Source organism: Palaemon carinicauda, chromosome 35 (assembly GCF_036898095.1).
Source record: "Palaemon carinicauda isolate YSFRI2023 chromosome 35, ASM3689809v2, whole genome shotgun sequence".
NCBI classification, from domain to species: Eukaryota; Metazoa; Arthropoda; class Malacostraca; order Decapoda; family Palaemonidae; genus Palaemon; species Palaemon carinicauda.
Window position 1 is genome coordinate 15,011,921 of NC_090759.1, and position 12,187 is coordinate 15,024,107.

A 12,187-nucleotide genomic window follows, 5' to 3' on the forward strand; every position below is an offset into this window, starting at 1 on the left:
TCAGTTGGCATATCAACAGGAAGGAATTGATGGCCATTTTGTTAGGGCTTAAGGCCTTCAAAACCTCGGTGTCGGGAAAGACTGTGGAGATAAATTCCGACAACACCACAGCTCTCGCGTACATAAGGAAGCAAGGGGGAACTCACTCCCTCTCTCTGTTCTCAACTGCGAGAGAGCTTCTCCTTTGGGCGAACGAGAATGAGACCCAGCTGTTGACAAGGTTTGTTCAATGGCAGAGAAACATCAGGGCAGACATGCTCAGCAGGAGGGGACAAGTCCTTCCTACAGAGTGGACTCTCAACCCGCATGTCTGTCGGAGCCTCTGGAAGTTGTGGGGCAGACTGGTAATAGACCTTTTTGCCTCCGGTCTAAACAAGAGGATCCCCAACTACTGCTCCCTAGTCCCGGACGAGGAAGCTGTTGCAGTGGACGCCTTCTTGATGCATTGGACGCCTTCTTGATGCATTGGACGGGGCTGGACATGTATGCCTTTCCCCCCGTTCAAGATCAATCTGGTTGTCAGGAAATTCGCTCTCCTCGATTCGGGACGAATGATCCTAGTGGCTCCATTCTGGCCTGCGAGGGAATGGTTCACCGAAGTGGTAAGGTTGCTGATGGACTTTCCAAGAAGACTCCCGGCAAGTCCAGATCTTCTCAGACAACCCCACTTCGAGAGATTTCACCAAAACCCCCTCGCTCTCAATCTGACTGCCTTCAGACTGTCGAGAAGCTCGTTAGATCTCGAGGCTTTTCGGCACAAGCGGCGAAAGCTATTGCCAGGGCAAGGAGGATCTCTTCACAAAGAGTCTACCAGTCAAAGTGGGAAACCTTTAGAGCTTGGTGCAGGAGGCGCAAGGTTTCCTCGTCCTCTACCTTTCTAAGCCAGATTGCAGACTTTCTTTTGTACCTCAGGCAGGATGCTAAGCTGGCTGTATCTACCATTAAAGGATACAGGAGCATGCTCTCAACTGTCTTTAGGCATAGAGGCTTAGAGTTATCTCAGAATAAGGACTTGCAGGACCTCATTAGGTCTTTTGAGACAACGAAGCAGGTGCACTTAAGACCCCCTTCTTGGAACCTGGATGTGGTGCTTAAGTTTTTGTGCTCCAGGAAGTTTGAGCCTATCTCGCAAGCTTCTCTGCGAGATGTGACTAAGAAAACCCTCTTCCTTTTGTCTTTAGCGACTGCCAGGAGGATCAGCGAGGTCCAGGCAATCGAGAAGCGTGTAGGCTTCACCCTAAATGGAGCGGTTTGTGCCTTGAGGTTCGACTTTCTCGCCAAGAATGAGAACCCTTCGAAACCCTGGCCCAGGACTTTTGAAGTCCCTAACCTCACGAATCTAGTGGGTCAGGAACAGGAAAGCCTCCTCTGCCCGGTTAGGGCTCTCAAGGCTTATTTGGCCCACACTAAGAGCGTGAGGGGTGCTTCCAACTCCTTATGGTGTTCGGGGAAGGATCCTCAAAAACCCCTGTCAAAGAACGCTTTGTCCTTTTTCCTGAGGGAAACTATTAGGGAAGCCCACCTCTTTTGTGAGGAAGAAAACTTCGCCCTGTTAAAAGTACGGGCTCACGAAGTAAGGGCCATTGCTGCTTCGCTGGCATACCGGAAAAATATGTCAGTTAAGCAGATCATGGACGCAACGTTCTGGAGGAGCAACTCTGTCTTCGCTTCTCATTACCTCAGAGAGGTAAGAGTGGACTATGACAAGTGTTATACCTTGGGCCCATACGTAGCTGCGGCTTCTGTATTAGGCAAAGGAGTTACTACCCCCACTCAACCTTAGTTTATGTACTTGTATATGGGTTTGTGTTTTTTATGGTTGTCTGAGGTCCTCGTCTTGTGGTACGGTTCCCTCAGTCCAGATAGATAGTTTATATCTATTTCTGCAAGGTTAGATGGTTAGCTCTAGTAAGGTTACAGGTTTTTATTATATGGGAAGGTAGTTTTCTGAAGTCTAGTCAAGTTGTTGGTCCTACCCCTTTGACAGACTCGATTGAGTTGTTTACAGCGTAGCAGGTCTACTCCTGGCTGAACACTCCTAAGGGAAAGCGACTCTAGAGGCAGTTACCTTTGAAGTCAGCTACCTTAGCAGGTAAGGAATCAAGGTGTTTGTTCTCCTACAACTCTTTTGTTGTTAACCCAACTATGTTTTTCTGTCTGTTTCCCTCCTCCAAATGTGTGAATCAGCTATATATATATAACTGCCAGGTAAGTTCTATTCATAAAAATGGAGTTTTTATGATAAAACAAAGTTTTATGAATACTGTACTTACCTGGCAGTTATATATATATTTTAAAGCCCACCCACCTCCCCTCAGGAGACAGGTTGGGCAAAGATAATCTGAGGAACAAAAAACGGGAATGATTCCAAGTACCACCCTGTAAGGGTTGTTAACCATCTAACCACACAACCACCACAAGGCGGTTGCCGCAATTTTCGATTAAATTCTGCCGCAGTCGGAGACTCAGCTATATATATATAACTGCCAGGTAAGTATTCATAAAACTTTGTATTATCATAAAAACTCCATATTTTCTCTATCCTTTGCTTTTAACAACATGTAGCAATTCACAGGATCACCAGAGAACTATGTCTTCTTCCGACAATATCCGTTTATATTTTACTTTTACCTATACAGTATATTTCATCTACTTATTGAATTTTTTCTCTAAATATTCACTATTGTATTCCGGTACTGTACATCCTATTTTGCTTCTAATAGTACTTGTTGAAGTGAGTGCCAAAATTGTCATCAATTACTGCTCTATGTTTTTTTTATTGTATCCACTTCTGTACCACATTTACACATACACTTAAAACCCCGTGAATTTATACTTCTTCTTCTTCTTCTTCTTCATATATAAGATATAGTACTGTTGTTTTATTGTTTTAGCCATTGCAACTGGGGAGACCTTTTCTGTTCGACCGAGCAAAATCGTTGCTGGGCAAGACGTGGATAAAACTAACGAGTGGCTTCAGGGTCTGGGGCGAGCCATTTCAAATAAGGTATGTTGCATTATTATCATATTGAATTTGTTCCGTAACCGAAATACAAACCACGCCATTTACATAGGGTATTACTTTCGGCGTAGCTGAAATGGCGAGCCTTTAGATTTTTAACGAGGGTTAACTACCCCCTCGCTAGTTAGCGAGGGGGTAGGGGAGGGGTAGCTAGCTACCCCTCCCCCCTCACACACCGGTGAACTGATTCACTTCGCTTTTGGCTCGGGTGATGGGCAGACGTGTCTGCTCCCACCCTCGCTTGGCAGCCATTAATGTTTTGTCTTTACTTACTTTTTCTTATACTTAATATATATATATAAACATTCTTTATGTTTATGTATATATTTGTGTATAGAAATATAGTAAGTTTCCTTTTCAGTGTTTGTGCTGTGTGTGTAGTGTACGACAACGTCACCGCGTAGTACCAGGCCACCGCGGTTTCACTTCATGGGGCGTGGCCTCTCCCTTGGTCCTTCGGTCGTTCCTTTGGCTTCCGATAATTCGGCCGCCGTGGGGAATCGTCATTGCTGGACTTTCTTCATTCATCTGTTTTCTCCGCTGTTCCTCCTTCCCTACGGGGAACTAGGATTCTCAGCGAAGGGAACGTGGGAGTTTAGAGTGACTACAGTCTCTCTCTCTACTCGAGGTCGTTCACCCTTTTACTACTACTACGTACTATTACAGAAGCTCCTTTCCCGTGCGGGTTGGGTTGCTATTCCGTTTATTTGTCTCAATTATTTTTAATGAAATCTAATTGTATTTGTTAACTTTTCAGCATTCTGTGGAGAACACTTCCCTTCGGGGTTCAGTGGTTCTTACTATTTGTGAACATTCTTAGATGAATTACATAATTATAATTGTTATAATTCTGTTTTTGTTACAGTTCTCTGCCCTCCCCCTTCTCCCGTGAATTTCAGTGGGGGAGGAGGGCGCATTCTTAATTTGTAATTCTTATGTTTTCTTTTCCCTCGGGGTTCCTCTTCGGAGTTCCTCCCTGGGGAATTTTTGTTAACTAATTATTTATTTTCTGCTTAATAAAGTAAAGGATTTGTTGCCTGATGCCTTGAATGGAAATAGTGCCTCCTTGTTCTCTGAGAAACAAGGGGCCAGACGAGCGGGTGGCGGTTCTAGCTAAAAATGTCTTGAGTGTAGTGACTGGACACAGAGAAATATCTTGGAGAAGAGGGATAATCTTCCAAGGGGACCACCTATTTTTCGGGTCCTCGTTTTTAGCTAGGAAAGCTCTGTCTGGAGAAAGTAGAACTTCGCCTGATGGGAGGAAATCCATATTTTCAGGATTACGTGAGAGAGCTGCTAATTCTGAGATTCTAGCACCTTGAGGCCAAGGCCATTAGGAATAAGGTCTTCCTAAGAAGAGTGATGTAGGAGCAGGATTCGTTATCCGTGTCTGAAGCTAGCTTTAGTACGTCGTTCAGAGACCAAGAGACCTTTTGTGGGCGCACCGAAGGTTTGAGCCTAGCGCATGCCTTCGGAATAGATGAAAAATAGGAATCTGCCAGGTCAATATTGAAACCCACGAGGAAGATCTTCTTCAGAGCCGACTTAATCGTGGTTATAGTGCTAGCTGCTAGGCCCTTGTCAAATAGGGACTTAAAGAATGAGATGGCCAAATTAGAGGTCATGTGAGAATGTTCTGAATTCTTTAGGAAATCTGCTAATTTCTTCACGGCCGAATCGTATTGTCTAATTGTAGAGTCCCTTTTGTCTGATTCTATGAAGAGGACATTTTCCGGGTCAATGTTTGCGTCCCTGCTGGCTGCAAACTTCATGAAATCCACAAAGTTAGGGTTTTGGCTATCCTTGAGGAATCTGACACAGTCTGAGTTTGGACTAATTGGGTCAGCTTGGGGAATGGGATCCGGAAGGGGCGGAGTTTCAACTCGAGGAGGAGAGGAAACCAACTGCTCTTTGGCCTGTGCGGTGCTACTAAAGCTACTGCCCCTTGGCAGGAGTGTAGTTTGTGTAAGACTTTCATCAGAAGATTCACCGGAGGGAATAGGTAAATCTTCTTCCAATAGTTCCAATCCAGGGTTAGAGCATCCATAGCATATGCCTGAGGGTCCAGGTTTGGGGTCACATAACAAGAAAGTTTGTGGTTCAGTTGTGTCGCGAATAGATCCACCTGGAGACCGGGAACCAGCCTGGAAATCCACCGGAAAGAATTCATGTCCAGAGACCATTCTGACTCCAGTGGTTTCGTCCTGGATAGCGAGTCCGCTATCACGTTCTGGACTCCTGCCAGGTGAGTTGCCGACAGGAACCAGTTCTTTTCTACTGCCAAGGCGAAAATCGTGACCAGGACTTGGTTGAGGTTGGGAGATTTCGATCCGCTTCTGTTTATGCAGTGCACCACTGCTGTGTTGTCTGAGACTATCCTGATATGAGTGGAACGTGGAGGGGATAGCCGCTTCAGGGTCGAGAATACTGCCATGGCTTCTAGTACATTGATGTGGAAGTGTCTCATGGCGGGGGACCAGGAGCCCTGAAACATCTGTTGGTTGTAATATCCCCCCCAACCACTCAGAGACGCGTCTGTATGAATCGTCACTTGTGGAGGAGGGAATTGCAGAGGAACCGATTTGGAAAGGTTCTCTGGTTTGGACCATGGCCGTAGTCTCTTTTTCAGGACTGAGGGGATCGACGAAATCTTGTCTCGTAAATGTATTGTAGCTCTCTTTCTCCAAACTTGGTTGATGTCTTTGAGTTTGGCTTTCAATAAGAGGTCTGTCACTGACGCAAATTGAAGTAAGCCGAGGATTCTTTCTAAGGCTCTTCTGGACACCTGTTTGTGTTTGAGAAAGTTCTTTGTCTTGGATGCTATCTCCCTGACCTTCTTGGAAGGAAGAGAGAGCTTGTGACTTGTGAGGTCTCATTGGATGCCTAACCATTCGAAGTGGCTTGCCGGTTGCAGGCGAGACTTTTGTAAGTTGACCTTGAAACCCAGCTTGCTGAGGAATTGAATCACTTTGGCTGTAGCTTTGTTGCATTCAGGGATCGACTGTGCCCAGATTAGCCAATCGTCCAGATAGGCAACTACTTTGATCCCTTGGTTCCTGAGTTGTTCGAGCACTGTCTCCCCCAGTTTTGTAAATATCCTGGGGGCTATGCTGAGGCCGAAGGGCATGACCTTGAACGCAAAGGCCTTCTTGCCTAGGCGGAATCCAAGGTAGGGGGAGAAGTTTCGTGCTACTGGGACGTGATAATAGGCATCTGTAAGATCAATAGAGGTGGTGACGGCCCCACGGGGAAGTAAGGTCCGCACCTGCGAGACAGTCAGCATACGGAACTTGTCGCAAAGAATGTAAGAATTCAGTTTTGACAAGTCCAGGACTACTCTCAGCACCGACGAATTCTTCTTGGGGACTGTGAACAGGCGCCCTTGAAATTTCAGTGACCGTACTCTCTTTATGGCCTTCTTCTTGAGTACTGTAATTCTTTGGTGTATTCCTCCAAGATTGGAGTCGGTTTCTGGAAGAAGGTCACTGCTGGAGGTGGAGATCCTTGTGACCATTTCCAACCTAGGCCTTTTGATACTATGCTGTGGGTCCAAGGACTGAAGGTCCATTGGTCCCGGAAGTGGTATAGTCTCCCTCCTACCTGATTCCCTTCATTGAGAGGGGGTGAATTTAGATCCCTGTCCTCCACGAGGACCCCTGGCTCTTGGGCCGCCGCAGTGGCGAAACTGACCTCTACCCCTGTTGCCGCCTCTAGAGTATCCTCGAAAGGTACTAGAGGTTTCGTAAGCTGGATTGAAGGCCGGGGAGGGCATCCAAGGAGCCATGGGGGTAGGATGGGTACCTTGGGGAGCAGGAAGGGTGACCACCTGCGGTGGAGGAGCTGTATGCGGAGAAGCCGTCTTAGAGGTAGAAGGAGTTGACGAGTGAGGGCCTTGATGGAACTGACCACGGCTGGTCTTGTATGGGGTGAAGCGTTGTTTCTTTTTGAAGAAAGACTGCTTCCCTGAATCCACCCTCCTTTTGGTCGAAAGACCCCATCTCACTTGTAAGTTCTGGTTAGCCCTTGCAGCATCCTGTAAGACCTTGTCTACTTCCTCCTGTGGAAACAGGGTCTTGTCCCAACAGGAGGAGGCTATGAGTCTATTTGGCTCATGCCTAATGGACGCTTCCGCCAGAACATACTTCCTGCAGTTTATCCGGGATGTCCAGAAATCGTGCAGGTCGAACTGGAACGTTTGGAGGTTGTTCTTAGCAAACACCCGGAATAGAGACTCATCCGGGTATAGGGAGGCTAACATCTCTGCCGAGATCATGGAGTGAAGCGACCTAGCTAGTCTGTTTCTAGCGTCGAACTCTGACTTGAGAAGGTGATCCGGTAACTTGGGGAGCTTCTCAGAGAAGAGAGATGAGGCGCAGTCCGGGTCGAACTTTCCCACCGAAAAGGTAGCAGAGGCATCCTTCCAAAGGGCGGAGGAGCCCGGAAGAAGCATTGAGGTGAGGTCCGTCTCCTTGAGGACAGGCACAGGGGAGCCCTCCTTGGCCGATTGGATGGTCAACTCGGCCACTTTATCCGTAAGAGGAGACGGAACGGATTGAGGTGTGGTAAAAATTGTATACGAACCTTTATGGGGGGTCAGTTTGGAGTTGACGCAACCCCAGTCTGCAAGAGTCCTAGCCCAGACAGCTTGGGCTTGCTCCTTAGGAAAGATGACAGTCTCTTTAGGGACTTTATCCATCCTAACAAGAGCATGTTCCTTCAGCCGGACGAAGCCATTGAAGGGGAACTGAAGCCCCGGAGGGTAAAATTCAAGATCATCTAGAGGGCGGGTCCCTAATGCCTCTAGGGTTAATGCACCATCTATGTAGGGTGCATGGTGAGCGAACCTCCATGGGTTGTTCTTCTCAAAAGGAGGCAACTTAGAAGAGTCTGGGGCTACTGGAGGTGCCACCTGATTCCCCGCACGGAGTAGATTGGCCACCATATCCTTCAGCTCCGTTATTACCCCAGATTGTTGTTGCATCTGAGTCTTCACTATCTCCTTTATCATCACTGTCAACGGGGGTTCCGAGGAACTGACCGCTGACGAAGCCTTGGCCTTAGCGGACTTTCCTTTCTTGGAAGGTTGAGGTCTGGATCCCATAGGGATGTCGGGAGTAGTGGAGGGTTCTGGGACCGGAGATACAGAGACTGGTGATAGGACTGTAATTGCGTAGGGGCTTCACCTTGGGTCGTACAGAGAGAGAGGGATCCAAAGTAGAAGCCTGAGGCTTATCAAAGCCGAGGAAAGAAGAGGCAGGAGAAATAGAAGACGAGAGAAAAGGGTCTGCCAACTCTGCACCACTTACCTGCTCGTCCATGGGCTCAACGTTAATATTCAGGTCGGCGATGTCTCCTGAGAGTTGATTCTTGTCCTGAGGGATAGTCGCCCTGATGGATTCAATTATAGGCTCAGCTAAGATTGAGGGAACCGCAGCTGAGGAGGAGCCCGGAAAGAGACATGAGGCCATGTCTTCGTCGAGGAGGTAGGAGTATCCGGAGGGAGCATTACGCCCAAAGCCCGAAACCCAGGATCGGAGGCTCGTTCTGGCGGTCCGGAGGACATCCTCGTCGTCCTGGAAGTGATGAGAATATTACAGAGACTGACGGAGAAAATACCCCGAAAGTACAAAATATCAGTATCACAGAAAGTAACAAATTAAATTCAACACAAAATATGTTATAACCTCATCAATTAATATTGAAAAATACTCACATCGTCATTCCACAGGATTGACGCAAGGTCATAACACAACGTGCATGCCTCTGGGAACCACACCATGTAAGGGGATTGGCCCGGGTCACGGACGAAGGGGATGGCACACTGAGCGTGAGACCGGCAGACATCGTGACCTACCGGATCACTAAAGGAGGCGAAGCAACCCTTGGCAGCACAGCGAACTTTCTGTAATAAAAAAGAAGACATAAGTCTGGATGCTCTCGGAAACTCTGATATAACAAGTGAAGTTATAAAGAGTCTGAGAATAATTATGTGATCTAAGGTTCGTACAAAAGAGAGCCAAAACTCCGTTGTAAATACTACAATAAATAAAAGAGTGAACCCACTCCATAGTGCGATGGAGTAATCTATTGTAAGTGAGCCGGAGCTCGTAGTAATTACATAAGAACAGTGACTAGTGATTGGAAGATCTCCGGGGATGCCGGAGATCCGATGGTAGGTCCTTGAAATAATAAATACCCCTATTATATTATATAAAAAAGTAGAATGATCTACGCAAGAACCATGAAAGGAAACCTCCCGGGGGGGGGGGGGGGGGGAGAGGGGAGGTGAATAAGTCGTGTGGGGAGGGCCGAAGCCGTAGTCAAGTGCAAGGGACCACCGAGGGGCCGAAACCCTGTCGGAGGAGTGCACCAGAATAACAGAAAGGTACGTGTTCCCAGCTCATGGTATGGCGGAGTTGGATAGGGGTTCAGACCCAGCTCCCAAGGCCGTAGCGGGGAGAGGATGGAACTAAGGGAACTAATGGTGGCTCTGGGCCATCCAAATAACCAATACAAAAGACTCACACACGACAGGACCTATTTAAAACACTAGCCCCAAAATAAACTAAAAGTAACCACAAGATAAACATGTAAATAATAAAATCAATGCGTAATTCCCGCAAGGGGAAGAGAGAGAGAGAGAGAGAACCCGTGATTGTATGAACAGAAAACGGGAACTTCAGCTCCCGTACTAGGTATAACTAAGATAAATGAGAGAGAGAGAGGGAGACACGTGACCGTATGAACAGAAAACGGGAACTCCAGCCTCTCTCTCTCGTGGCTACTATAACGAAAACTAAAACGAACCTTAAATAAAAAACACATAATAGTCCATGATCAACAAAAACAATAAATAGAGAGGAACGAAGAATAGCGAAACGAGAACGAACAAGAGTGAAAAATGGCGAAATTATGATAACGCCAAACGGAAATAACTCTACTATAATAAAGCCCCGAACGTTATTCTTGGTTCGACTAGAATATGGACTCGTAAGCGATAAAAAGTACCAAGACAATAAATATGGTTCAAAATATAACAATATAAATGGCACAAGGCCAAAAGTATATAAAAGATAATGAACCTAAGATGACAAAAGTACCAAACGGGCAACAAGTTAAAGAGACGTAAAAACGTAAACAATAACAATGGCCGCCAACGCCGTGGAAGGCAAAAGCTGGACGCACTAAAAACACTAGAATGAATAAGATAACACTAGCCCGGTACTAAAAAGTCTGTCAAAACAATCTATGGTACTTAACATTGGTGCAGGAGCAAGGAGAGCCTCGGTCATGATGAAACTTCACGAAAACAGTGAAAAAACCAAGCGGCACTAAAGAACAAAACAACGCTTACAAAGTCCAACAGAAGGATGTAGTACAGATGTCGCTAGCGTCGGGCGTCGGTAGAGTGGCTCAGGTAAGGTAGCTAGGGCCTCTGTTACGGCCCTTCCCTTTGTTGAAGGAATTATCTAAATGGAAGACAGCCTGTGAATAGTGGTTTTCACACGCCACTGCTTTATACACGACGCCCACTGGGTGCTCGTGTGAGGGTAGTAACCTCTGCATTCCATACTTTAACTTTCTCTGGTATATTTGGAAGTATTTATATCAGAAAAGTGTAAGGAAGGACCCTTTTCACTGGGCATCACAGGTATCTCCCCAGAAATAGATTTTTCCTTTGTCAAAATCCCTTTTATTTTCCCAGTTAACAATCCAGTTTTTTCTTTGTTTGCCTAGATGTGCCAACGAAGCAGAGCTGCCCTGTTTGTGCCTGGGGAGTCTGCTGTTGCTGCCGTCTCTCTAGGACATCGTCATGGGCGTGTTCCCTTCCCTTAGAAGTTCTGTGACAACTGTCAGCTCTTTAGTTCATCTTAGAACGCTAAGGAGGTTCGCCTCCAGGGGTAGGTAACTTCCCTTCCGAGGGAGGTTCCCTTCCCAGGTATGAGTTTTTTCCCCTGCAGAGGGGGAACTTCTCATACCTTAATAATTCCTGGATGGGTTTTCCTGGTCCTCGGGCGGTTATGCTCTTGGTGCAGAGCGACCGCTCTTGTAACCATGCTCAAGGGGCTGAGCGGTTGCAAGGCCGGACCATGGAACTTCATGCGACTGGTCTTGGGGCTGAGCGGTCGCACCTGCAGCTATGCTCAAGGGGCTGAGCAGCTGCAGGATCCATCTTGTGACCTCTCTTGTTCACGAGGGAGGCCACTCATAAGGACTCCTCTTCGGAGGATTGATCCTTATAGGTTAGCTTGCTGATCCAACGGCCCTAAGGGGCGCCATCATCAGTGTTTTCTAGTCTCTTCTACGAAGTCTTCACCTCTTTCGTTTGCGAGAGAGGCCACTCATAGTGATTCCTCCTCGGAGGATTATTCCTGTTTAGAATCTCCTAGACCTGCTGACCTGCCGTCTCCGTTCCTGGCTGCTGACGCTGTGGGCGCCCACGCACCCCGTTATCCAACGGGCACCGGTCCCTTCGGGGCAAAAGGGGCTTTCTCACACTGTGAGTAAGTCCCTTAAGCGCCAGGTATCCCCTGCGCGCCAACGTTTTCCTGCGCGCAAGTGCTCGCCTACTGTTCCTGCTGTTCCTGAGACTTCCATCCAGAGGAATCCTGTCCAGTCCTGAGACTTCCATCCAGAGGAATCCTGTCCAGTCCTGAGTTAGCGCACAGGCGCTCACCAGAACTTCCAGTGTTGATCGTCCCAGTTCCTGATCGTCCTGTCAGCTGTCCCTTCATCCTAGCGAGCGCTCGCTCGTGCTCGCCGACGATCTTCTTACGCCAACGATCTTCGTACTCGCGCAAGCGCCGACGATCTTCTTACGCGCACAAGCGCCGACGATCTTCGAGCGCTGTCGATCTTCTTACGTGCGCATGTGCCGATGATCTTCTTTGACGCGCTAATGCTGACGATCTTCCTACGCACGTAAGCTCCGACGATCGTCCGCGCGCAGCCTCCGATGGTTCCCCGCGCCAACGATCTTACGCGCGCAAGTGCCGACGATCTTCTTACGCGCGCAAGCGCCGACGATCTTCTTACGCGCGCAAGCGCTGACGATCTTCTTACGCGCGCAAACACCGACGATCTTCTTGCACGCACAAGCGCTGACGATCTTTAAGCTCCGTCGATCTTTAAGCGCTGTTGCTCTTCATTCGCGCACAAGCGCCG

At 47.7% G+C, this 12,187-nt stretch overlaps 1 protein-coding gene across 3 annotated transcripts in view; it reads left to right on the forward strand.

Moving 5' to 3' along the window:
• The window catches only part of IFT54 (intraflagellar transport 54), a 334,194-nt gene that overhangs the window by 74,489 nt on the left and 247,518 nt on the right, over positions 1 to 12,187 (forward strand). For all 3 annotated transcript variants that reach the window (XM_068358769.1, XM_068358771.1, XM_068358770.1), the window contains exon 3: positions 2,895 to 3,007. In XM_068358769.1, the coding sequence (XP_068214870.1) occupies positions 2,895 to 3,007 (113 nt within the window). The remainder of the gene's footprint in view (positions 1 to 2,894; positions 3,008 to 12,187) is intronic.